This window comes from Motacilla alba, chromosome 2 (assembly GCF_015832195.1).
Source record: "Motacilla alba alba isolate MOTALB_02 chromosome 2, Motacilla_alba_V1.0_pri, whole genome shotgun sequence".
In the NCBI taxonomy this organism is placed as follows: Eukaryota; Metazoa; Chordata; class Aves; order Passeriformes; family Motacillidae; genus Motacilla; species Motacilla alba.
This window is the reverse complement of record NC_052017.1, coordinates 92,278,614-92,306,059: the sequence shown is the minus strand read 5'-3', so window position 1 is coordinate 92,306,059 and position 27,446 is coordinate 92,278,614. Positions and strand designations below refer to the sequence as shown.

At 42.9% G+C, this 27,446-nt stretch overlaps 1 protein-coding gene across 6 annotated transcripts in view; it reads left to right on the top strand.

Annotated features, from left to right (window-relative positions):
• Window positions 1–1,365: 1,365 nt before the first annotated feature.
• CARMIL1 (capping protein regulator and myosin 1 linker 1) overlaps window positions 1,366–27,446 on the top strand; it is a 190,269-nt gene continuing 164,188 nt past the window's right edge. For 4 of the 6 annotated variants that reach the window (XM_038129660.1, XM_038129661.1, XM_038129663.1 and 1 more), the window contains exons 1-2: window positions 1,366–1,771; window positions 5,615–5,712. In XM_038129660.1, the coding sequence (XP_037985588.1) occupies window positions 1,732–1,771; window positions 5,615–5,712 (138 nt within the window). In that variant the 5' untranslated portion in view covers window positions 1,366–1,731. The remainder of the gene's footprint in view (window positions 1,772–5,614; window positions 5,713–27,446) is intronic. The other 2 variants (XM_038129664.1, XM_038129662.1) reach the window with 1 other exon arrangement.

The window sequence follows — 27,446 nt, the reverse complement described above, 5'->3', positions numbered from 1 at the left end:
ATCTCAGTAGTAATGATATCTGTGTTGGTAAAATCACCTCTGACAGTTTAGAGATCTCGTTGGTCTCAAGAAAAACATGATATATTTATTTGACAAGTGACACCAATTTCAAAGTGGTCATGTTTCTTCTGAAGACCATGGTATACAGCAGTCCGTGACACACAGGAGTGCAGCAGTGTGGTACTGTACCAGCAAAATAACTCATTGGATTCACACTGTTGCTCTCACTGAATGCAGATTTTTTAATTAGACATAAATGACTTTGATCTCCCAGATCCACCACACACTTGCAGAGTGCTTGAAATATGAGGTTTATGCAGTAATCTATCCCTTTAGGATGGAAGGTGACCAATCATGGTCCTGCTGCAGTGAAAATGATCCTTTCACTGAAACCAGGCATCATTACAAGAAGCAAGCCATAGGATTTCCAGGGCTACCGAACCTCTTCCTTCGCTCTCATCCAATAAGCATCTTTCTGTGCTTATATTTATGAGTGCAATTAGGCAGCGCTCGTGCTGTGTTTCTATAATGTGGCTGTTAACGCGTGACAAAAACCCTCGATGGCAAAGTGCAACAAGCAAAAATGCTGCAACTTGTGGATTTTAATTTGGTCCTGAGAAAGGAGGCACGTATCCCTTCAATGTAGCACAGGCTCAGCAACACCGAGACTCCCTGCACAAGGAGTTTGCTAAGCCGTCCCTAGCCATGGCGTTATCTCACAACAGGTGCCGAGGCAGCCGCCGTCCCCATGGAGATAAGCTGACGGAGCCAGGGAGAGGCAGATGAGTTCTGGACCAAAGGTTAGCCTCTTCTAGGTCTCGAAGTGATCCAGCTTTTTCTGAAAAGGAATTGGGCAATCCCTTTCCCAGGAGGCCAGGACTGACCTGACGATGACAACCACCCCCTTCGTAGCACGAACCCGTTTTAATGAACCCAGAGGATTATTCCCGGGGGGCAAAGGCTGAGGGTGCAGCTGCGGAAGGCACGGTCTGCTGGGGAGGGCCGGCGCTGCTGCCGCCTCAGGCGGTACCTGGGCGGCGGGGGCCGGCCCAGGCCGGTGTAGCCGCCGCGGCCGCCGGCAGATGGCCCCCGCCGCAGCGCCGATCGGCGGCATCGGCCGAAGGAGGGGCCGGCGTCGCCGCGCTAAATCTCCGAGCGCGCTATCCTCCTCCTCCCTCGCCGCGATGGCTTCCTAAGGGCGATGCTCCCGGCCGCCACCGCCTCCCCTCTCTGTCGCCGGGGGCTCGGTGGGCGCGGGCGAGCGGGCGCCTCCCGGCGGCTCCCGCGCGGTTCAGGGGCCGGGCCGGGGCGCGGGCGCAGCCCTCCCGGGGCGGGGGCAGCCGCCGCCTCCCGCCGGTGCTGGGCGGGGGAGCCGGGCGGCGCGCAGGCGGGAACGGGGGAGCCGGTGCGGGGGCCGCCGTGAGCCCGCGACGCCGCGGCTGACGGCCGCCTGCGGACCATCCATCCCTCCCTGGAAATGCCCCTCCTGGCCGCGCCGGCAGCCGGCATGTAGCGCGGGGGGAGCGGGCTCCGCGGGGGCGGGAGAAGCCCCTTCCCTCCGCCCGCGCTCGCAGCCGCGTACACACCCCGTGCTCCGCAGCGAGGCGCACGGCCGGCCCTCCTCCTCCCCCGCCCGCTGGGTGCATGCCCGCCTCGCCCGGCGCAGGGACGGCGCGCCGCTGAAGCAGCCCCGCCGCCGGGCACCCCCGAGCGCCGGGCAGCGCCGCCGCCATGGCCGAGGAGAGCTCCGACGTCCCCAAAGAGTTGATCGGTAAGGGACGGGGCACGGCGGCGGGGATGGGGGCTGCGGGGTCCCGGGTGAAAGGGCTGCGGGGGCAAGTTTGGAGGCCGCCGTGAGCGGGATGCAGCAATGCCGGAGACGGGGCTGCGTCTGTGGAGCCGGGGAAGCGCCGCGGGGGCCGGTCAGGGAGCCCGGGGGGTCCGCATGGGGCCGGAGGGACTCGGAGGAGCCGGCGGGGGGCGGAGAGGCCGCGTTGCTGCGTGCGGGGAATGGGCGGGCGGGGGCTGCGGGGCTGCGGCGGGCAGCGGGGAGTCGGCCGCGGGCAGGGACTGAGCCCTCGGGAGCCGCGGCGGGGCACGGTGTGTGTCCCCCCTCCGGAGCGGTCTGTCCAGGGTGCCGGCAGGCTGCGAGCGCTGGCAGGCGCGCTGGGAAGCTGCCCCGGCCCCCCGCACCGCCGCCCGCCCGGGGCACGTCCTCGGTGCGCCTCAGCCTGGCGGCACGGGCTGCAGCTCCACTCAGTGCTTTTTATTCATTCTCCTGGGTTTTACATAGTTTAAGACTCGTTTTCCTCTGGACGTAGGAGGGAGTGAGGGTATTTGTAATTAAAGTTTGATGGCCCCGTGCACACGAGCCTCCATCCTGCATAGTATATGCTTAGGAACTCAGTCACGGGTGATGGCGAGGTCCCTGTGAAAATGCTGTCACCTCTTTTGGGGAGCTTCCAATAAATGGATCGTTACACAGGCGGCGTGTGTGTAACCAGTGTCATTTGGGGATAACAGGTCTGATGCTCCAGGCCCTTAGCTACCTTGTTCAGGCCAAATTTCCTTTGGTTTTGCCTGTTAAAGAGCTATCTAAAGATCTCACCTGCATTGTAATAATTTGAAGTGTTGTCTTAAGGACAAATGGAAAGAGAAATTTGTCGGACAACACGGTATGTGTGGCTTTGAATACAATCCTTCAGACCTTACTTAGGTAATTTACGTTGTGCATTTCCTTCAGTTTTGTCAGTCAGCAAGTGGTTTTATTATTTATCAAATATTGCTAAAATCTGGGTGGACATTTGCAGCTGCTGCAGATTTTTTCTGTAGAGTCAAAATAGCTCTGTTTTGCAGTCCTTTTGGTCTCTAAACCACGTGATTTACAGAGAGACCATAGTCTGTACCTTACTGCTAAGAAGTGATGAGCTGGGAAGAGTTCTAGGACTAGTTATGGTTAAAACCTTGGGGTTTTCCTATTTAAAGTGGCCAGGCATGTTTGAGGTGCTAATACACAGTATTTCTTACTCACCATGGGTCTGCACTCTAGTGTTGTAGGTGAGGTGTGCTCCATACTACAGGAAAGAATAAGGTGAGCATCTTCACACATCCCCTCCTCTGGGGGCTTTGAACCATCTGAATAATTTCCCCCCCCCCCCCCCCCAGCCCTGGTGCCCTGCATCACTCAGCTTGATTTGTCAAGGGCTATTCTGATGTGTGGGGATGTGCTCATGTAGATTGGTTTAATTTCTAGCAGTATTTTGGTGTCTGCATGTTAAAATTTAACCTTTACATAGGCTCTTTGTAATAACCATGTTTTGAGAGCAGGATGAAAGGATATGCTTTAACGTGGAGTGATTGGAGTGTGGAGATTAAACTGGGGGTGGGAGTGTTTGAGCTGCAGGTTTTTTTCTGTTACTCACTTCCCGTGTGACCTTTGTCAGGTCTCGTAGGTCATAGTCTTCAAAGAAGCCCTCTCTTACTGCTGGCTTGCCTGGATCCACTCCTCCCAGGTGTGGATATCTGAAGCCTCCAGCATTAGAAATGGATGAACACTTTAAAATGGGAACCTTCATGTTATGTTTCCATCTCTTGGTCTGCAAATTTACTTTGTGAGTCTACTTGCCACCCAATGTGGAGGGAATTGTCTTCAGTCCCATGGAGAGTATGAAATCTCCATCTTAGCTCCTTGAAGTAGTGTTTCTGGCCCTTTCAGGCAGATAGAGCCTTGTGAGGAGCCGACATCCTGATGATGTTTTGTGCAATCTGGGGTCCCAGGCCTCCTCTCTCCCTATGGCTTGTTGGAGTAAGAGTACTGGAGCTGAGGGCTTGCAGTCATTCCCACTTCTGCTGTGTGGGACCCTTGGGACAGCAAAGGGAAGCACATCTCTCCATGCAGGTGTGTCAGAAGGAAGTCCCCTGCTAGATGTAGGCACTTGGAGCTGTTTGTGGGAGAGGAGAAACTGAAAAGCACAGGCTGCACATGGAGGTGAAGTAACAGAGACAGCAGCAGTACCTTCTGCAAGGAGACAGGACTGAAAAAGACTCTATGGTCAGCTTGCTTCTGGGTTCCCAAGCTGGGGCAGAAAGACCGGAATTGGCCATTACCCATGGGAGAGGAAGCCTTGGGGGAGCAGTTTGCATTGGGCTGGACTTTCCCCCGGATTCCTCTTACCTGGCTGCTCCGGGATCTCGCAGCCTGGCTCCGGACCAAGCGGTTGCTCCGGGAGCCGGCCGCGCTGGCTGCCTGCCACCGGGGCTGCCGCGGCTTGGGACAGGCTTCTCGCTGGGCAAGCCGCTGCTACCGAGGAGCTTTTGTGTCCTGATAGGGAAATTAAAATTGCTGGGGAAAACATGCCGATTCTGCAGAAAGAGGTTTTTTTTGGTGAAGAGTCTCTCTGACCAGCCACGTTTCTGACTTGCACACCCTTCTGCCCTGCAGGCAGAACACAGTGGCCTGGGTTAAACATCCAGGCTTAATAAATGATGTGTTGTTTGTGCTAACGTCTTTTGACTACCGGATGAAAATTGTGCAGAAAAGCGCTATACAGAGCACTATAATTAAAAGCCTTAGGATTAGCCATTATCTTTCATTTTTGCTTTTAAACTTCAGCGTGCCCGAGGGCAAAGTGTATATGTCTGGAGAGGGTGGAGACTTTCCTTTTACAGATGCCTGTTGTTGGGTTGGAAATAGGTTAATGTGTTTAAAAGATTTCTTTCTCATTCCCTTTCAGTGGGGGCTGGGGAGTGAAACTTACGGAAGGTGCCAAATTGGCTCTTCTAGATGAACTCCTCTGTTTATCTCTCAATTACATCAGTGTCAGTAGTTGTATAAGCTTTCTAGACACAGTTCCCTGTGTGTATGTTCCCTTCAGGCCAGGGTGCAAATGTTCAGGGGAAAAGCTGGTTCGTGTCATAATTGGCAGAGGCTGTGTGTACATGTGTGTGCATGTATATATTAAAACATTATGGCAACTAATGTAACTTTGGTGCTGGCATCATGGAGTGGCTACGTTGTTGCTGGGATTTGGACCAAGACCAATGTTGCCTCCTCAGCATCCTCTGCAGAGCTGCCAGGTGTTACTATCTGGAAGTCTGCTCGGTTTGCTTCGCTACTTCAATGCACAGAGTGCAAAATGTGTGAACAGTTGCTCTTCCATTGCCTGACCCATTTAGCCTCCTTGATATTAACAAGAGGTTGGAATTTGTGCAATGCAAGGAGCTAATTTGCTTTAGTAAGCTTTTCAGGTACAAATAATAGCAGTGAGGAATTTGTTTTATTTTCCCAGAGAGGAGCTAAGCAGTGCTGTGGCTTGTCTTGGGAATGCTTTTGATATGTAAGTAGTGCCAGAAAAAAATATCAAATTATGTTTAGAATCCAGGCATATGACATCATTAATGCTATCATAGTAGACACAAATTGTTGTGTAGATGGCATACTTAGAAAATTGTACTTAGGTTGTGTTTAGTACTGGTGCATGTGCATGAGACTTCCATGAGTGGAAGCAGTTGGACAACATAGCTCTAAGTCTTTCTGAAAACTCAACAGTGGCATCTGTTTCCTTCTTGTGTTGACACTGAAGGTATTTAATGAAGATATTTTATTTTGTTTCAGAAAGTGTCAGGGATGTTATTGGGAGGAAAATCAAAATTTCTGTCAAGAAGAAAGTAAAGCTGGAAACCAAGGGAGACAAAGTGGATAACAAAATATTGGTAAGTACAATAGAATGACTCTGATGACATATGTTGCACGTCTGGGGTTTACTAGATGTGGTTTTTAGGGCAGCTAGGACGAGGGAAGAGGGATGGAGAAATCTTGACTCCATGTTTCAGAAGGTTGGTTTATTATATTAAGATATATTAAAAAACCACACTAAAACTATACTAAAAGAACAAAGAGAAAAATGGATTAGAAAATGAGACAAGAAGAAAAAGAATGTATAACAAAAGCTTGTGACTCCCAAAGAGTCTAAACCAACTGCCTCCTTAATTAGTTATTAACTAAAAACATCTTACATTGACCAATCAAGGAAGCACCTATTGCATTCCACACTAACAAATAATAATTATTTACATCTTGAAGCTGAGACCCTTCAGCTTCTCAAGAAAAGAAAATCCTGACAAAAGGATTTTCATAAAATATCATAACTACAGACATATGCAAAGTAAAAGCCAGTATCTTTTCAGAAGGCATTAATTCTCCTCTGGAAGTATTCTTTGAACTCTGTGTGTGCTATTAGATGCCCATGTGATTTATTTTCTTACTTTTTCTTGCTTTCCTGATAGCCTGCATAGGGTTGATGTGCAGCTGTGTATGTGTACACATACTTTTTTATCTCAGAGTTATTTTTCTGAGTTTTGGATATTGTGTTGTGGACTGATGATAAAGCAAGCTATTATAAGAACCTGTTCTAAAATATTTTGCTGCCTTTGCTGGTTAGGCCTCCTGTTTACATCCATAAGAGTTTTAAGTGGCCAAGAAATGCAAAATGAAGTGTGTAGAATTAATTTTGAGAATCTGAAGCTGTTATGCAGTGAAAAGCAACAGTAAAACTGTTGGGCTTTTTGAACTCAAATGACTATTTGAAGTGTTTTTTGGTATTCTCTGTTAAGTCTTACATCTGCATTTTAAAATAAATGCTTAATGGTGGGATTCTAAATTGTTCTTAAAACTGTAATGGAGGAAATTGTCAAATTAATCTCACTTAAGTATGCTTTCCTGTTTCCTCAAGAATAGTTTTGCTGGTCTCTTGATAGGAAGAAAGCTGTGGTAATGAGCTGCTACATTTGCATACTATCTTTAACATGCAAAAAGACATGGCACTGTATTTCCTTGCTCTTTTGATACATTCTTATCAGGAGAACTCTTAGAGTAACAAACACAAATAAGTACAATGCTGCTATAATATTTTGCAAGATATTTGAGATTTGCTGTCTTGTGTTCATGCTGTTCCATATTTGAAAGTTTTCTTGCCAAAGTTGTTATCACAGATATGAGGTGCATTCTCCATGCAGATGTGCTATTTTGTCTTTCAAAATCACAACTTTTTAATAACTTCTGAATTATCTTCTTAAAGTACGTGTTGCTATCCCTGGGCATTAAGACTGTAGACAATACCTCACTTTTCTATGAGAGCCACTACTTAAAGCAACTTGAAATATTTTCTGCTTAATATCTACCCATGTTATATCTAGTTTCCTTGATTTACAGTTTCTGTACTGGAAATAGATTGAATATGTGAATGGTGATTGATTGTCTCTATGTGTAAGCCATGTTTATAGGGAAGGCTGGCAGGTTTCACTGAAGTGGTTACACTTGATTGAATTTTTAACTTACGTGGAATAATAACTATTATCAGTAGTGAAATATATTGTGGAAATACTGAAATACTGTTCTGAACTGATGGGATCAAGAGAATGTCAAGCTTTGAGTCATCAGTGAGGTTTCTGTGGGATGTACTACTTGGCAGTAAAATGCCTAAATGTGATGACTTGGGTTTTTTTTCTCTCTTTAATCTCCTAAGCTCTCAGGTGGGGGTCTTTCACCTTCCATGACTGAAGAGGTACTGAAAGGGAGAGAACATTTCAGAGGTTCATGAGTTAGTGAGCACTACTTGTGTACATACATGTAGGTTTCAGTGCACAAGATAAGTGTTTCAGGGGAATGATTTACTGGATGTTGTCTGGTATAACCACTTGTTCTTTGATGCAGAAATACAGGGGATTTATATTGGTGGGGGAAAAAAAGTTTTTATTCTTAGAGAAATTGATTATATTGATTGCTGGAATTGGATTTTGTGTTTTCCTTTGCTGTAGAAGAAAACTGCCTTTTGTGAAGCTGCACAAATCACTAAAGATGCTTTTTTATAATGTTTCTCTGACTATGTAAATCTTTAAGTGGGATTGTTTGCTTTGTTTTTTGGTTTTTTTTGGTTCATGTGGGTTTTTGGGTTGTTTTTGTCATTTTGGGGAGGTTTATTTTCTCTTTTGCAGAGGAGCTGAATGTTGTCTGCTGTGTAAAGGCCTGTAGAGACTGTGGTTCACTTTGGGGATGCAAAGTTCTACGAAATGCAGAATGCTCTGAAAAAATTACACCAGAAACACTTTAAGTTTGGTACCTCAAATTAATGGAGACTTTTTGGCCTTACTGTGTCAGCATAGCCTCACTTCTTACCTGTGTAGTAGAGGACATATGCCCTTCTCTCATCAAAAGAGAGGCACTGAAAACAAATAACCTTGCTTCACAAGTGAGTGCTTAATACTAAATGCTACAGGAAATCTGCCTGCAAAACTAAGAATTTTTGTACTCTGAGCTGGAACTGAAAGGTTTTCAGTAAATAATGCATACGGCCGCATTCTGACCGGAGCGGGTAAAACCAAGTTGCTGTGCCTTAGGTGAGCCTGTGAAATGGAATGCTGAATGAAGTGCTGGCAGCAAAAGCAGTTCAGTAATTAAAGACTGTATCCTTAAGTGAACACACCAGAGGGCTCAAATGTGATTGCATGGGCAACCTTCATGCCAACACTCCTTGACTCCTGAGAGCTCGGTTTTGAAACATTATTCTTCTGAGTACTGTCTCTTGAGTGCACATGTGGCAATGGATTGTTTTGAGATTTTGGGTTGAATTTTATTAGTAGTTGGGTGTTTATAAGCAAGTTAGGTGCCATGCTTTGGGTCTAGCACTTAATAGGGAGAAAAAAAGCAGTTGTCCTCATCTAGGTAACCCCAGATCTGATGTGAAATGTGCTCATGGCTTTAGAGGAGGTTGATCACAGAGGCTGGCACTGAGCCCTGACACCCAAACCTGTGCTTTAATTAAATGATCTCTCATCCTTTCTTCCTAGGGAAATTCAGCAAAATCAGTACCACTTTGAGCAAGGGAGATTATTTTAAAATGACTGCACTTGGCAGGTAACTATAAAAACACTTGACTGCTGGCCCTGGGGTTCACGGTGTATTCAAGGTACAGAGTACTGGAACATGGATGTAACCATCTCTTTAAATTACTCTGTTATAGGAAGTTCCTCTGATAATTAAGATGGAAATTAGAATCTGAGACAACAGAAAAAACAGTGCAAAACCCCTGGTGTGGCTTGCAATAGAATCCCAGTATTAAACTGGTGAAGTTGCAGGATAAAGACCATGCTTGCCTTAAGATGCTTTGGGTGCCAGAGTTTGGAAATTATGTCTAGGAATTTTGATAGAAACCAGATTTTTTTTCAGTCTGCACAAGGAGATTGCTGCCTCAGTAATCTCAATCTGCAGTTATTTAGTTTTTCAGTTAGTCATAATGATGCAAAACAGTCAACATCATGAGCTGCTGAGCTGCCTCTGGTCTGCTGGCACCAACTCTCATGTATTCAGGCAGCAAATGGGTATCCAATCCTGAAAAGGCAATAACCAGCTTGAACAGGCAGAAAAGTCAGTCCTCGAGTGATTAGGGCTAAACCCCAGTCCCATCTGGGTACTCTGGCAGAGCCAAGTTGCATTGGGCAAAGTGAGGAAACATGCAGGCATAGGAGAGACCTTGAAAGGTGACAAGCTGCCCCACAGGGCAAGCAGAACAGACACTGTGGGGCTCCCCAGCGGGGCACAGTGCCACTGTGGGCCAGGGAGACACTCTGCAGGACTGGGGTGGCAGCTGAGCTCCAGTGGTGACCAGCACTGCAGTGCCCCGCGGCCGGGCCAGGCAGCGGCTCTGTGGGGTGGCCTCAGCTGGGAAAGCGACTGAGTGCAGGTGAAGCTGTGGTGTTGCTCAGGCCAGAGTTGAGTGCCAGAGCTCTGAAGCAAGGTGGGGAGCCCTGGTCAAGGTTTGCTCCTACTTTTGGGGTCACACACCGGCGCTGTGTTGGCTGCAGGCAGCCCAGCTGTGGCAGAGCCCTTGAGCAGGCTGCCCCAGGTGGCTCCTGGTGGCCCTCAGCCAGAGGCAGAGTACTCCTGCAGGAGTGCACCCAGCTGTGTTTGGCTTCAATGGGATGCTCACCACAGTATTTTTATTGGGTTAAAATAGAGACGTCACTCTTTTCTGATCAGTGGAGGATTGCTTTGGTTTTGTGTGATTGTTTTGTTCAAACCTGTTTTTTATGAGGACAAGGTTGAAGGCATCATGCTGAGTGCCTGTGGTGTTTTTCCTCACACTGATAACTTCTGACCTTTTCTCCAGTTTCAGCTTAAGCTGATGGGTATGGAGAGGTCTCAGTTGTGATGATAAGAGGAGAGTGGAGGAAAACAGCCAGAAAAAGAAGAGAAACTTTATACCTACTCCCTCTTCTGAGGCCTCCACCTTTTGCCACCATAAGGGACCAGGCAGAATGCCCTGTTGGTGTCTGTGACATGCTTCTTCAGTATTTTTTTTTTTTAATCCAGAGGCTTCAGTGATTATCATGTTATCATGTGCAGGCAAATGCTTTTAGGGACTGGGCTTCTTCTTAGCTTTGGTGTTTGTGGTGCTGCTTTCCCCCCCCCCCTCAAAACAGCTGAGATATCTGTACATAATTTTGTTGATAATTTCCTACTGCCTTTTCTTCCTCTCAGATTTATTGCAATTAGCATCAAACATTGAGAAGTTAAAATGTGAGCTAAAGCCAATATGTGAGATAAATGTGACCAACTCCTCATGAAATATTGATGTTTTTAAAAGTGGTTCATGACAGGCCAGAATTCAGGATTCATCTTAATTTTTCTCTTTACTATTAGAAAAAGAGAATATTCCTGCTCTAGTTGCCTTTGAGATTAGTTTTCCTTTCCAAAGTAGTACTATTCTAGACATAAAAGATAAGGAAATATTGCAAGTGGCCATGCTGTCTATATGTTTGGTCAGGTTTCTTTGCTTTATTGCTGTGTTTATTTTGATTTTTTTTGTTGTTTTTTTTCCTAATCTTAAGGCTATAGAATAGTGTGATGTGATGTAGTGACCAAAAGCACATTTTTAGGAAATCCCGTTGAGAAATCTCTGTTGCACTTCTGCCCTCAGTCATTTACATTCTCTTTGTTAAAACATCACAGTGTTACTTCTGAAATTGAGACAGTTGCTTTGGCAGGTGGCTCTCCCTAAAATGTACTGTATGCCCAACATAAATTCACTGGGAGCAATTCATATGTCCTTGTCACTTTCTCTGGGACATATGTTTCCACGGGCTTTTAAAACAAAAAAACTGAGTTGACTCCTGTCAAAGAAGTTTATATTTTTTCTGTGCACATGGTCTGAGATTTCATGTTCTCCTTCTAAAGACTCTCTTATAAAGACTGGAATTCTATTTAAAAAATAAAATCTATCTGTGTTTACTTTCAAAGGAGCAATTATGGCCATTTGGTGTGCCCTCCATGTGGCTTCTGAACACTGCTTGAACAATGTGGCTGACTCTTGTGAAGCAGCAGAGAAAAGCCTGAACTCCTGTGCCTGTTCAGCTATCAGGATGGCAGTCTCTTGGTGGAGCCAGTAGTATTTTGCTCTGCCAAAACTATTTTGGGATTAAAAGCTCTGGTGCTTGTTTTCCATTGCTCATCTTTTGTCTTGATCCATCCATGATATTCAGTTTGAATAGAGAGGAATTTCACTTCCTGACTTAAAAAATATGCACTTCTTTTAAACCACTAAGAGCGTGGAGCTCACAGGGTTGTCTAAGGTTGGTTTTACATAAAATGTGTGCGATCTCACACGTTATATCATGACAGCTGGTGTGTGATAATGATGTGAAATAGGGACATTCTTTAAAAATAATGGTGTTTCCTCTTCCCTGCCCAGAATATTGACTGTTATGACATATATCTTAAGTGTTTCTTTATGAAGATGAAAGGAGGTAGGTGTTGGTACAGCTCTCATGTCAGGAAATCTAAGTGAAGTGAGGTAGGGTAATCAAAAAATACTTAGATGTGAAAATGTATTTTAATACATTTACAAGGTGCCTCTTAGAAAGCAACTGAACTGTGGCCTGTAAGATTGCTACAAAAAACTGAAATAAGAAGAGTACTGCAGGAAATAGAATTTATTAATTCAGTCATGCAGTTGCGTATGTTTCCAAATAGGAAACATTTAAAAAAAATACACACGTGCAAGTTTCACTGAAATTTACATTTATGTTATACACTGATCCATAAGGTTACTTTTAACTGGTAGGAAGATTTACAAACCTAGCATTCTGGAGTACTGTGTCCAGCTCTGGGACCCCCAACTTAAGAAGGACATGGACCCATCTGTTGAAGTGAGTCTCCCCAGGGATTCTGCCCCTCTACTCCTACTTGTGAGACCCCATCTGAAGTGCTGTGTCCAGCTCTGGAGCCCTCAATGTAAGGACATGGACCTGGAGTGAGTGCAGACGAGTACCATGAAGATGATCAGAGGACTGGAGTACCTCTCTTATGAAGACAGGCTGAGAGGATTGGGGTTTTTCAGCCTGGAGAAGAAAAGGCTCCAGGGAGACCCTACGGCAGCCTTCCAGTACTTAAAGTTGGCTTATAAGAAAAAGTAAAATTTTTTAAGAGAACCTGTTGTGATAGGAAAAGGGGGAAATGGTTTTAAACTAAATGAGGGTTAGTTTAGAGTAGATCTAAGGAAGAAATTTCTTATGATGAGGGTGGTGAGGCACTGGAACAGGTTGCCTGGAGAAGTTGTGGGTGCAAGAACTGCATCCACAGTTGCAGTGGATCTGCACGTGTTCAAGGCCAGGTTGGATGGGGTTTTGAGCAACCTAATCTGGTAGAAAGTGTCCCTGCTCCTTGCAGGGGGTTGGAACGAGAGGACCTTTAAGGTCTCTTCCAACCCAAACTATTCTATGGTTCAATGATTCAGTGGTTCAATTAATTGCTAGTGATAGTGCATGAAAGTGTAGAAATTCAAGATGATTTCTTGCACCTAGTGTGTTCTTTCCATGCTTTGGGAGGACAGAAATACAGTTTGTTTGCTCTCCCTTTCTTTAGTTCTGGGCAACTGGTACAGGCAGGGAAAGGAAAAAAGAAAAGGGACTCCTTTTTCAGTGCCCTTAAAGCACCTGCTGTTGTCTTGGCTCATGTGCTTTGCATTTGCACACTGACCTGCAGTGTTCTGGAAGGAGGAAATGTGGACATGATCTCACTCTTAGCACATTCTGGTTTTCTCTGCACAGGTCTGTTATTGGGGTAAGAAAAGTGGTGGGAGGGAGGAATCCATTGCGGCTCTGAATTGATCATGGAATCTTTCCTCCTGTCAATTTTTTTGTAACCTAATTAGAAAGCATTTCCTTTTTCAACTGCCACACTCTTTCTACTTCTCTTGCTGAATATATAATGTACCAAAGCAGTTTGCTAATGTGCTTTTGCTTTGAGAGGGCCTGACTCCTTGCCACCATTATTTATGAAATGGACCCTTCACTGAAAGCAAGGATTCTTACTGAAATCTGTGCATAAAACAGGCAGAAGACTGATTATGACATATAATTTCCCTAAAGCTGAAAATAAAAAATAGAAAATGAGCATTAGGGTCAACTTCTCCTCTCAGTCGCTCTTTGCCATTGGTGGCTTTCTTTCCCCAAGAAAAAGAAGACTTGGAAGGGAGCACAATGTGTTATTTGGTAGACATATATTTGTGTGGGATTTCTTTTTTTTTTCTTTTTTCCTATTACAGCTTGTTTCATCTGCCTGACTTACTTTAAGAAAAGACTTCTCATGCAGAGAATGTGGTTTACTTTGGTGTAAGTGTGAAGGAGGACACAGTAAACTTGAAAATGGCTGCAAGAGCTTCTAAGGGAAAAGTTAGTGCAGTGTACTGTGAAAAATGCTTCTTGTTGCTCAGAGTCCCTCTCTTCAGCCATTCTGTTGGTGGAAAAAATTGGTGAATGCCACTGATTTGTTTGATTATTAAAATACTTTAGCTCACCTAGAATTTTTTTTCCTCGTGGTGGTGGTAATTTAATTCTGTGTAAAGTAATTACAGGGCCAGGATATAAAATTATCCTTTAAATGTAGCAGCTGCTAGTGGTGCTCTGTACAGCTACCTGAGTCCCTAGGCTGATTTCTGCCCTTGGTCCTTTCCCCATTTCTGAAGTGTCTACTCTGTGTCACAACTCATGAGTGATATCTTTATCTTAGTGATAGCTTCCCTAATTTGATTATTTCAGATGATAAACTGTTAGAATGCAAAATGTAATTACAAGAGCCTTATAACCCTACATTCCTGAAACAGATTTAGCCAAATTAATTGGCTTGCTGGATAAGGGAAGAGGGACCCTGGCTCAGGGAGTTGGGGTTGCAGAATAAGATCTGAATAGCTGTGGCATGTGAAATTTCAGGCCAGCACAACAAAACAAGTTTCTGCTATGAAGCTCAGAGGAGGAGTCACATTGCTGGTGTTGATACAAATTAAAAGGGTTTGAGAGTCCTGTGGGGCTACTGGAAAGGTCTTCACAGGGTAGAAACTGTCGTCAAGTGAGGAGTAGCTCTTATTTGAACAGGTTACATTTTTGGATCTTCCTTGCAAAGTGACCTTTATAAAAAAATAAATACAAGAATCGTGGTCTGGGCCTGTCAGTGTGGATGTTGTGCAGCTTATTCTCTTGGCTGACAAGTGACATTCGTATCCCTGCATACAGTAGAAGGCCTGTGTGACAGCAGGATGGGCCTCAAAGTGTGCATGTGGAGATGGAAAATAGAAGACAAGATGCTGGGTCTATATTCCCCTTAAGATTTTCATCCTGCATTGCATTTTCAAGTGGTGCTTGTTCCTATGCTTTTTAGATCAGTCAATAACTAATTTTTCCCCTTTTCCACAGCTGAAGCAGTGGTTAGCAGCATGCTGCCTGTGAAGTAGGCAGTGGTCTGTTTGGGATGTCTGGAAGCACTCTCTTAGCCAGGGCTTAGGAAGCTGAGGTCATTTGGAGACAGCCATTTCCACTTTGTGCCTCAGAGATGCTTGCCAGAGGCATGTCTTTATGGAGTAGCCACTTAAAGCACACATCACTTGAACTGCAGTCATTCCCTTGTACCTAAGACTTGGTCGAACCACTGCTTTTGTAGAACTCCATGAAATGTTGAGGATTTGAGTGAAGTTATAGATAGCTACTTCTTGGGGCCAGGGAGCAAAACAAGAGGGTGAGATAGCTGCTGCAGAGCAGTTTCTACTCAGATTTGATTAGAGGAAGTGAATGGCTGTTGACCCCAATCCGAATTGGGAGACAGGGCACTGCTGTGTTTGTTCAGGGTCAGCCTTTGAATGAAAAAGCTTCTCCCTTCTGCCACTAGCAAGACTGAAACTATTCACACAAAACTGTTGATAGAGGGAAAGCCTTTCAGAGGCTCATCTCTTAAAAAACACTAAAGGCTGATGCTTAAGAATGATACCTTTTACAGCCATCTACGTGAGCCTCTACTCCAATGTGGAGCTGAGGAGCCTTAGGAAGGGAGCAGTGAAGGTAGGTCAAAGCAGATGTTTGGATTTTTAGTGCAGCTGGCTTTAGATGGCAATCTCTTCTTTTGGTATTTACAATGTTGCAAGTAAATATTTGAAGAAATATTAGCTTTGTTAGAAATGTTAGCTTAGTTAGGTACTGGTGCTTTGTTGAGTAATAATTTCTGCCACCGTGGTAAGTTTATTCATACCCCAAAACTAAATTCTGCTTTTATTATTATAGCATGAAAAATGAATTATAAATATAACAAGCAGTTTTCTTGACTGTTTTTCTTCATATCTGCACTTTATGAGTGGCAGAAAACCACAGGCATTGACGCTTCTCTTTTCTCAGAAGGTGCTAAAATCCATGCATTTTTGGTAAAGCATATTGATGTATTCTGTGTACAATTGTTGTGTACACTATGGGTATCTTTATGCTCTCTTTCTTACCTTGTATCTTCCTTTTTACTGTCCTTCCATATTCTCTGCTTTAGAAAGTCCCTGGAAGCTTTCCCATGTGCAGGTTGCTGTCAGGACTGGAGTTTCCTTTTTAGTTTACCTCTTCTCACTCTAGTATGCCTATTTTCTAACAGCCCATATTCCCCCACTTTTGTTTCCTTTCCTTACAGAGATAAGACAAATATCCCCAAATTCCTCAGCATCCCCGCAAATACAGGAATGATGGACCAAACATGATGCTGCTATGCTAAAAAGTATTGTAGGCTGCCATAAACATACTCTGTATACATTTTTATCTTGTCTTGCTAGCCAGGTTCTCTGCTTCCTTGTATAATTTAATTGAAGTCTATGCTAGGCCTATGTTATTTGTGTCGTGGTGGCAGTTTGGTTCAGGCTGGACATTGCAGTGTTCTTTTTGTAATTTGGCTTTAAGTTCTTTCCACCTTTCCCAAAACAGTTCTCTTTGGTTAAAAAAACTCCAACATAACAAAAAAACCCAAAAAACCAAAAGCAAAACAAGCAAAAACTCATCATTAAACCCCAAACCAACTGCTAGCATCTCAGCAAAGTGCTGTCCAAATTCTGCTTGTCTTGAGGGGAGGCAAGGCAGTACAATGGACACAACTCACTTGCATTGCTCTCTCCACATCTCTAGGTACAGGAGAAGTTGGGCTGAGAAAAGAGAGAAAGTAAGAAGAAACAAGTAAAGAACTGTAGTATCACATGGCAATATAAGTGTAATTAGCTGATGTGGATGGTGCCAGAGTAGTGTAAAAGATTGTAAAATAGCTTTAAAAGGGTTTCATCTGTGAATACAATGCTTTGTTGCCCAGGTTTTATAGTTCTGTCTCTGCTTTGGGAAGACATCCTCTATGAGACTTGATTCTGCTGATGGCATTTAACTGCATTTTATGTAATCTGTACTATTTCCATCACATGTGATTTCAAAGCCCATTTTCTACCATTTACTTGCGTAGCTACACCACGTTGGCAAACTGGAGGAAAAGCTGCATAGTGATTCTCTTGGGGTTCTGTGTAGGCATATCAACTGCAGTTTGGAAAAGCTGCTTTATCTGGAGGAGAGTGTAGGTTCAGTCTTAAGCCAAAATGCCAAGAAAATTCTTCAGGAGCGACCTAATACTGCAGGGATTTAGGTTGTTTGGTGTTTTTTTGTTTGTTTGTTGTTTGGGTTTTTTTCAAATTTAAACTGTTGCTTGTTTTTTTGCCTACACTGAGTACTACTAGAAAAAGCTGAGAGGTGCAGCTCTCAACTCTTACAAGTTGCATATTCAAATTAGAAAGATTATAGATGGTTGCAGGTTTAATGGTGATCCTGAAAATACATTGCCTTTTTGCCTTCTCATTGTTAAACTATCACCCTTTCCAGCTGACAAAGATCTCTGAAACTGAGCAAATGCTTATTGTAAGCCTTGGAAATATATTCCTCCATGTTAAATATTTTGAAAACATTTAGCCAAAAATAGAAAACCTGAAAATACTAATTTCATGTGATATTTCCAGTGTGATGCAATCCTTTAAATGCGTTTCCTGTAACGTTATTAGATGGTCCTGCTATTGTTTATATGTGCGTGAAATTGTGTGAAATTAAAATTCTGCAGGTTTTTATATGGTATTAGTGTATCACAATGTATCCTTAATGCAATTTTAGTAGGTTTTTGTTCAGCCTGAGGGCTTAAGTCTGCCCCAAATACATTATTCTTCTATTTTATTTTTTCCATGTTTTCTCTGTCTTATTTTTCTATTTTTATCTTCCATTGTTTATTTTAGAATATTCCTTATGTTGCTTTTCTGTGTTTCCTCTCACCATAAAGACAATTGCAGACAGTTCTTTGATATCAAGACTGGCCCTAAGGACATACTTATAATTGAAGGAAACATTGGCAGGTCAGCTTCTGGGCCTCCCCTTTCACCTCTTAAACTGCCCCAGTCTCCCACTGCTCTCTGGGTTGTGATTCCTATGATGTCCATGGTGCCTCTTCCTTCAGCTTGGAGCAACATGAGCCTTCCATGTGAGGGGTCAGAGAATTGTGCTTGACACAGAGCACTGACAGCCAGCTTTCCTCTGCCTTCCCTGGGAGCCAGAGCTGCCTGGGGCTGGTGCTCTGTGCCTCAGAGCAAAGGCAGGGTGGTGCCTGGGAGGAGGAATGCCCTCATGTGTGTACTTTGAGATGTGCTGCAAGGAAAGCTTTGCTGTGCAGTAGCATCTTTGTTTCAAGTCTACAGCGTGGCTGTTCCTTGTGTAACTGTGCAGAGGAGCTGGAAGAGGCTGGACTGTACTGGGGGAGGAGGTGTCTCTGCTTGCACAACTCCTTCTGTAATGCTAGACCTCTCTCTTTCCAAATGCAGGAATCTACGAGGCGCTGCTGGGCCCCAGAATGTGATGGGAGGAAGGGATTCACTGGTTTCACCGCTCTTAGAGCATTGAAGAATTGAGAGTAAGGGAGCCTAACAGAAAGACCACCTGCTCTCACCAGCCTTTTTACCATACATGTTCTGTGAAGGGCCAGCCTCAGAAATGTTTTCCCATGTCATCTTCACCTCCTTCTTTTTTTTTTTTTTTGCTTTATTGATAGTACTTCTGAAAAACCTTAGCTTGTGCAAAAGGGAATATACAGTGTGACAGAACTACCAAAAGGAAAAGGAATAACTTTCTCCACCTCCCCTACGTCACTGTTTTTGAAGTGGTAATACCAGCTTTTCCTGGAACATAAAGGGGAAGAGCTGGCAGGGACATGAGGCTCTTGTCAGAAGCCTGGCAGGAATTAAGCAGGCTTCCTTAGTTGTTCTTGTATTTTTGTGTTCTATTCAAGTGTACTTTCCCTGGACCCAGCAAAAATACTGCACCGATCTCACTGGGCATTAGTTATTGGTAAAGTAATTTGAGAACCTTTGGGAAAAGATGTTATTTTCATATGTTGATTTATTTTCTTATGCCATTGTAGTTACCTTTGAAAGAAAAGCTGTTGTGGTTTCACAACTTTTGAATAAGTTTTATTTCTGTAGGAATACCCCTGTATTTAGCAAATGGACAGAGGATTGCGGAAGAGTTTTAAAACACAGTACACAGACATTGCTCCTCTCTCCCCCAAAACCAGTTTCAAGCTGTACATTAATCTTTGCGTTCAGTTCTCTGGTTTAATATCTGATATAATAAAGTAGGCTGAAAAATCCTTTAACATATAGGGTCTAGATGCATTTTTGCAAAGTTGAGTTGTTTAGTACAGTGTGGTTCTTGCCACTTAGTATCTTGAAAGACTGAGTAAGCTGGGTAATTGACTTTATGTTCATGGATATTGTATGACCCTCCCTTGGGGAGTAGAGAAGTTGTCATAATTGACCTTTGGATAATCTGATGGCATTGTCGTAAGAGAAAAAAGAAAAATACATGGTCAGGTGGAATTGGTCTTGCGATGTCATTTAAACTTCGATGGTGAAAATCCATTAAACACCAATCTGTTATATTTTTGGCTTTCTGAATAATCCATCTGTTCACTTATGTTGAACTGTATCTACTTAAGATGTGACCAAAATCTGATTTTGGTTTTTTTGCTGTAATCTCTTGTGGTGTAAAAGCACTCTCAGGTGGCTTTTAGACCCCACATACTTGCAAGGTGAAGAGGATTGCCCTGTCCGGTGTTTCTGGCACAGTCCAAGGATAAATGGATCTTTTGGTGTGTGATGAAGCCAGGCCAGCTGGACAAGGCATTAGGTTAATGCTTGGGGCCCTTTGGATGCATTGACATGAGGAAATTTAGTATCTGGGTTACAGTTGCCTCTGGTTGTAATATTTAGTTGATGCTACTGTAAGAAAAAATGGTCCTTTTCTAATTTTTGTTTTTTAATTCCCTCATGATGGAAAATCTGTCCTGAGCTGATTTTAGCAAATTACATGGAGGTAAAGATTCATAGTGGTTTGCAGTTATCACTGTGCCATGGAGTGATAAGGTTGCTTTCAAGCATCTGAAATGGAAATATTGACGTTTTTCCATTACTGTTGGTAGAGTTCATGCGTAAAATGAATGTTGAGCTTTTACGTGTGCATAGTAATCACCTCTCCCAGGAATGTATACCAATGCCTATAATGTGGCACAAGTTGATGCTTTAGATGGGTTTGTGATGTGAAGAGCTACTTTGTTGTATATTGCCTAGTAGATTACACATAGATTATATAAATTTCAAAGATTGTAATGTTGTACTCTTATTTTAATGTTAGTAGAGTAATTGAAACAAGAGGCAATAAAATCAAATCTTCTGAGCCCAGCATGCTGCCTCTTGCATCAAGATGGTGTTCGGTCGCTGAATGTGTTTTTCTCCAGACAGGGAGTGCATCTGCAGATTCTGCAGGGCCCATTTGTTTCAGCCTGAGCACAGTTCTCTGTTGACACTTGCTGTGAAATACCAGAGCCTGGTTCACCTTCTGTGCTGCTGAGTTCTTGTAGCTTTATCTTCTTCGTTTATTCATTATTAAATGCATGCTTTCTGCTTGACAAGTGCTATAAAATCCCTTTCACTGTAGCTGAACGTAAGAACCTCTGCTGAGAGTCTAGAAGGGTTATAATATTTTTTTTTTTTACTGCAAATATATGCATTCTTACTTTCTGCTGAAGTGCTCTTCAGACCAGACTCCTTAATAGGCTGGTAGATACACCCTGTCCTTCTCTTTAAGCCCTGTAGTCATGAAAAGATAAATGCTAGAAATTTCCAGGTTCCTACTGGAAACAGAAACAAGAATGTCTTGTATGTTGGAAAACTGTTTTCTAGAGGTCTGATAGTATATTAGTTCTACATGAAAATTAATATTCATACTGTGTAGTTTGTGTGCTGTTATTACATCCTTCTGCATTGATGTAGCTGGTATGCAGCCCTCATTAAAAATACAGAGCATAAAACTGAAAGGTATGCTTTTCTATCATGGGCCACAAGAGTTCTAGATTTCTGAAGCTATACTTTTAAATTAACTGAGTGTAGATCTGCAGTGTTGAAGTTTTTTAGGTTATTTGAAGTTTTATGATTATTTGAGAGCAACAGACAAATCAGGGCTTTGTATTTCCTTCCTAAGCTGTATCTTAAGTAAGCACTGTATTGTCTTTCAATTCTTACTTGACTTGTCTTTATTACATTATATTTTATTTATCCTTTCTTAGATGAGCATTCCAGTATTTGGGAGCTATAGACATACCTGATACTAATCCAGGACACCAGGTTTTCCTCCAAAGGGAGAACAACAGAGTTAACCTCTTGATCTTGGTTTGATAAGAAGGTATCTTTCCAAATACAGGCCTTTTGCTTCTGAGTCTTCTTAGAAAATACAGCCATGGCAGATTTTTAGTTTAGCTTTCACCTGTGTGTATTTACTTTTTTGCTTTGAAAATAATCAGTTTGGGACTATAAGATTCCTTTTCTGTCTGATTTATCTCTTGATGAATCAGAGAGGTAGCCCCAGGATTTTTCCTGCAGTTGGATGTAACACCAGCAGTGACCTGGGACAGCAGTTTTACTATCTGAGATAACCAGCAGTGGGAGAGCTGACTCTTCCCCTAGAAAAGAGCAAAGAAGCAGATGGGAGACTGTCTGAAGGATATTTGAAAGCAAGGCCAGGGAGAGTGAGATCAAGGCCAGAGGAATTACTCAGACTGCTGAATGAGCCTTCTTTTTGCTCTCTGTAGTTGACAAACCACAGCTGTGAACCTTGTCCTCCTCTGTGCAGCAGAAGACCTGTAAGCAAAGGCACACGTTTATTTTCTCAGAGCACAGGTCAATTAGGGTTTATCTGACTGGGTGAAGAGAAGCTGAGAAGAAAGCAAAGGAGGCTTTGAGGGACTCAGTCTACATGCTGAATGTTTTTCAAGACCATTATTAGTGAAGAAGTCCAAGAAATTGAAGCTTCCCACGCCTCAGACTTGTGGGTTTTACCTAGTCTCAACTGTGATCATCTTAGCAGTCCCACAGCTTCACTCTTACCTGGCCAAGGGGCAGCTGTATGTCTGCTCCAAGCCCTACAGCTGCTGAAATAGCTGTCAGGTAGTCAAGAGCATGGCAGGTGGTGTGCAAGACTCCTTAAAATGCTGGCTACCAGAAACCAGTTCCTCCTGACTCGTAGGCTCTTGGTCTCCCACTCGATGTTGAAATGGTAGGACAGTTCCTGCTGGGTCATAGTGTCTCCTTGGAGGAGAGATGCTGGATTCCAGGATAAGTGTGTTGCTGGTGGTCATGGCCCTTGATAGACCTGGAGTCAGTACTGATTTAGTTTAGCTCCAGATGTACCACTACCCCTTTTTGCTAAGGAGTGCTGGTTTGGTGCCAAAAGTGTGGTTATTAGGTGAAGGCTCTTCTTTTCAGTAACACTGGATCTGCTGAAATGCTTAAATTTCCAAGGCATAGGGTCAAACTTTCCTTTGTTTTTAGAGCCACAAATTGTGGAAGTTATAGGAGCACTAATTGGAACCAAGTGTGTCATTTGCAATGAATGAGTAATTGGATAAATTTGTATGCTTACCTCCTCCGTGTGGTCATGTGTTTACAAAAATGCCATGGTGTTTGTTTTTAGGTGGATTTAACACCATTCCTTGAAAATCTCAGGCACATGTGCAGAGCTCTTTCAGCACTCCCCATTCAGAGGCTTGCGTCTGCCTCACTGGGTCTTTGTTTGAATGTTTTTTCCACACCCAAACTTGCAGATGCTAGAAACATTTCTGTTGTGAATATTAATGTTTGTCTTCTGTGAATACCCATGGGGCAAAGCCCCACTATCAATTCTGTGGGAGCTTTTTCAGTAAACTTTGTTTCTCAAGCATTTTTGGAATGAGTGAGCACTTGTGTGAGAACATTGACCTACAGCTGCTGGTGCTTGCTGAGAACAGTGTGTGATTGTTGGCTTAGCCTTGCCCTCTGAAAACAATGCTTTACTGAGGTATCCACTGCTTTTGTTCTTTCTGCCTTTTGTAATTTTTTGAGAATGATTGTGAACAGATATAAACTTGAAAATAATCTCCAGCCCCCTCCTGTTTTGTTGGTTTTTTTTCCCAGCATTTCTGCTATCTGACAAGATAACATTGTATCAGAGCACAAATGGATGGCGTTAACTCTGAATTGCACTTCCTTTCAGCTGCTGTGTTTATTGGTGAAGAGTTAGAAATTTGGGATGTGGCAGCTTCTAGTGACAGAAAGCCAGAAGGAATATCTGTTACCTCAGGTCCTATTGACAGTCATGTCTCTTGCCACGCTCATTTCTTTAGATTAGCTGGTAATAAAAATCTGAACAGCAGCTCGAAGCAGTGTATTGATAACTGAGTGGATGTTAAGTATGATTATTTAATAGCATTAAATACTGAGGTGCAGATGTATAAAAACCTCTAGGCAGCAGCATCCAGTAATCAAGTGGAGCTGTCACCTATTACAGCTATCACATAAATCATCTTACACCCATTCATGCTGACTCTGTACCTTGGGTCTTCCACCCACGACCCCAGACCAAGACAAATCAAATCAATGTTGTTTATTTTTCCCCACCAAATTAAAAAGGTGATTATTTGCATGGAGTGAGGGGAATGGTTTAATTGACCAGAGAATAAGGTCTTGAATCCTGGACTTAAATGTCAGGTTTCAGCAGCTGGCTGTTTTCATAAGAAGGCAGGCCCTTTTTGGAAAGGTGCCTTTCTGGAAAGGCTCCCCTTTGCAGCTGGGAAAACACACATCAAGGAGAAATACAGTTTGAGTTGGGCTTAGCAAATCAAATCTTTTTTTAAAAAATTGTTTTCTTCCAACAACTTCTGTGTCTTTTCATTATTTAAGTTATTTTAGTGTAGCTTTGATGCTTTCCAGTTTATGCTTTCCAGTGAATTCCGTATGACAAGCTCTCCTGGACAAGTGTTTTCTTTGCAGGGCAAGTTACTGTCTTTGAACACTAATAAACTCTGTTATTCTGGGAACTTTGGGGCAGACATAGCCACTGACTTAGACAAATAAATGACAATCTGTAGTTAAAAATTTCTCTCTTACACTTACATAGGCTACCCTTCTGCTTTCAAAATGCTTATTTTTTATGAGATATATATATTTTGCTTGCATACTATAGCAAACTATTGCAATATATTATCAAAGGGAAAACCTACCAGAAGAGAATTGTGTCTGACTCTAGATATCACCTGTAACTGAGATGTAAGCTCTTCTCTGAAGGAAAACCCTATAATTGCAGGGAGATTTATTGTAAATAGGGAAAAACATATTATGAGACAGAAAAAGTATTTAACAGATTTAATAAACACACAGTATGCAAGGGCATGAGAAAATATTTACAGTATTACAGGTCTGCTAATTTTTCAAATGACCTTGAAAATACACAAGTACAGCTCTTCTTGTTAATGTGAAAGGATGCTGCTTAGCAAAATGTGGGCCTCGTAGGGGGTGGGTCAGATTCTTGCAACTACAAGTCTTGAAGATATTGACTGGTGACATTAGTATCTGGTTTGATGGAGTTGTGTACAGATTTGAGATAAACTTTAGGAAGGTGTGTTAGGATTTGGGAACCATCTCTAAATATTTATCTAGATTTGATTGATGATGCTGAAAACCAGATATCTTTGCTCAGAAATGAGCTTGAAAACAATATTGCAGCTTTTGAAAAAGAGCTTTTGCTCTTTAATAGTTAAATAGTGGATATGAGCTATATAAATTGCCAGAGACTTTTAAACTTCTTAGGCCCAGTTTGATTTTGGGATTGATTCCTGTAACGCAAGAGGTCTAGGATAGAGACTACCTCTCTGTGTAGCTCAGCAGAAAGAAAATGTGCTATTTTCATGGTCAGGATGGCCTTTGCTGTGGAGTGAGAATGTTCAACGACCATGCCAAATGACAACAATGAAAGACCATGCTGAGTGGTCTTCAAGTGATTAATTTCTTTGCACTTCTCAGTTGTCTGAGTGTGTAGTGAATAAACTGACTGACCTTGATTCTTTTTGATCTTGTACGAAAAGGTTGTCTAGTTAGGACTTGCCAGATGTAAGACAGGATCAAATTTTGACTCACTCTGGAAACTTACACAGAGGGATATGTAGTGTAATCCTTTCTCTAGAAGTTAACTAGTTTCCATTTAGAAGGTCATTAGTGTTTAAAATGTATTTGAAAAATTTTCTAGGAACTTTGAGAAGTCATATACTGCTATGAATTTTACTGCTAAGCTAAGTAAGTTAAACCAAATTCCCTGGGCTCTGTCACAGTTTTATTTTTTCAGTGAAGGAAATGCTTCACTTGGTTTGTTTTCCTTAGTAGAGAAGTCCACTGATCCCTTAAAAACTTGATACCACAGTTGTTAAGTTTTCTTCTCTAAAGAACTATTCCCTTTCTGCTCTTCATTTTCTGAGTGCTCTGTCCCTTCAAGCAAGGCATTACACTCAGGTTTATGTTCCCTTTGTTAAAGCATCTTTCCTTTGATAAAGCATTTTATGGAAATGTGGATAGTTTTATGATTGCTGAGGAGGCACCTAATATTTTTGGCACACTTAGCTTTTGCAGCTTCTCTCTTACCTGTGTTTAAAAAAATAACTGCCACAGCTGATTTCTTTGTAATGCCCCACCCTTAATAGAGAAAACAGCACCAACCTATGGATGTTTTGAAGGAATAAACCCATAGCAATAACTTTAAACCTTCTCTCTCCCCTGGAATTTCCTTTATCATTTATTATGCTAGCCATGGGTGAGAAACCCGCTCTTTGTGGTGGGTTTTCATGTTTCCCTGGAGAAGAGGAGGGGATAAGGCTTTCCAGGTAGAGATCTACTGCCCATTACCGTGGTCTGGTGTGTTTTCCTGAGTGAACTGCTGTGATGAGCAGAGTGACAGCCAGTGAGGAAGCTGAGCCGACTCGGGCTGCTGCAGGGCAGTTATACCTGTTAGTGCAGACAGAAGCCAGGTATCAAATCAAAGTGTGGTGTAATAGCTTGTTAGTTTAGCTGTAGCTAGCGGGCTTTGTGGTGCCAAGAAGGAAAAAGCAGATGGAAACGCTCAAATGCATTTCCTCCCTCCCCTTTCCTGTCTCTTGGATCTTTTATTTCAGTCAGTAATGGAAATCTGTGGTCTGAGTTTTGAATGAAGGGCTTACACTGCGCTAGTGTTAAGTACTTAATGAGCCTCATTTCTCAAAGATCTTGCAGTCTGCCTCAGTTAACCCAGCTGCTTTTTTTAGAAGTTCTTGTTTTGGCAGAGGCTTTTCTATGTGTATGAAGAATGCACAAATAAACCGTTGTGCAATTTGCAATTAAAAATGAGGTTATAGGGAAAGGAAGGTTTTTAAGCTAAGAGATCAGAGGCTGCAGAGCCAAGGAAAACAATTGCCAAGCGTCACTCTGTAAACTCCAGTCTCAGCCAGAGCTGTGTGTCTGCCTTGCCTGCTGAAGAGAATAGAAATGAGTCCATGCTGGGGAAGTCCTGCTGTGCTTGCAAGGATCAAGCCCCGGCAAAGGAAGAAGCAACCTGAAGAGGCCAGGAACTCATTCGTGGCTTTTTTTTCTTTTCCCTCTCCAAGGAATAAATGCAGTATGGCAAAATTCTGCAGCGACAGTGGTTAGGATTATTAAGGTTAAAATGAATGACACTAGCAACTCGGGAAGTATGTACTTTCAGAGAGTGTTTGAAAGGATATAGGTACATAAATCTAGACTGTATTCACAGCTGTGGAGTTGTTTCAATTCATAAACATCAGTGGTTAGCCATAAGAGTAGGTGGGCTGAGGTTTATCTTTAGGCAAAACTCAGATTTCTGCATTGATTATGTTAGATTTAAGCAGGAGTAGTTTGGTCTGATGTAAATTTTATTTAGGATGGAAAGAGAAGGAGGGCTGTTGCCTGGGTAATTGCATCACATCAGCAGTTTCAGTGACAGCTTGGTATTGGCTAAAATTCTAATTATAAGTGTGGTTTTAAAGATGGACTTGTGTTTTTCTTCCTTTTGTTACAGGGGTCTCGAACAGCTGTCTCTTGGATGTGATGCTTTAAAATCCTTTACCTTTTAGAAGTACCCACTACATCAAAGCAGGCATAGCTAAAGAGGTTAAAAATGTTAGCTGGGGTTACACAAACAATTGCCTGAATTGCTGGAGTTCCAACATCTGACATATTTGTTACAGTTGCTGTTTGCCTGCATGCCTGCTCTTAAGCTGTGATGAATCCTAGTAACTCACCTGCTCTTGTGTGGTGGTCAGCTTGTCACATGTGCTGCCAAGCTGCTGATATGTGATACCAAATGAGGAGAGAGCTCTGGATCCAGGTTCTTCGCGTGGTGTTTTAACCTTACACCTGTATCTTAAATAAGAGACCACAGCTCAGTTCATCCCTGAAGGGGCAAGACAGAATCTGCTGCACATTTAGCCGGCTAAAAGCAAAGGGTTCATTATTTTAGGTAGTTAAGTAACTGAAGAACAACTCTGAAACAGAGGGAGTGAACCCCATCTGTGACTAGAGAAGGACCAAAGGGGTCACCTAGGCTTCAGCTTAGACTAAATGCCTAAGTCTTTTAGATAGCTCACACTACACAAAATTATTTCCACCTTGCTTCTATGCTTTCATGTTTATGGAATGGAAGAGGGGCTTGGTGCTGCCTCAGGTAATTAATCATCC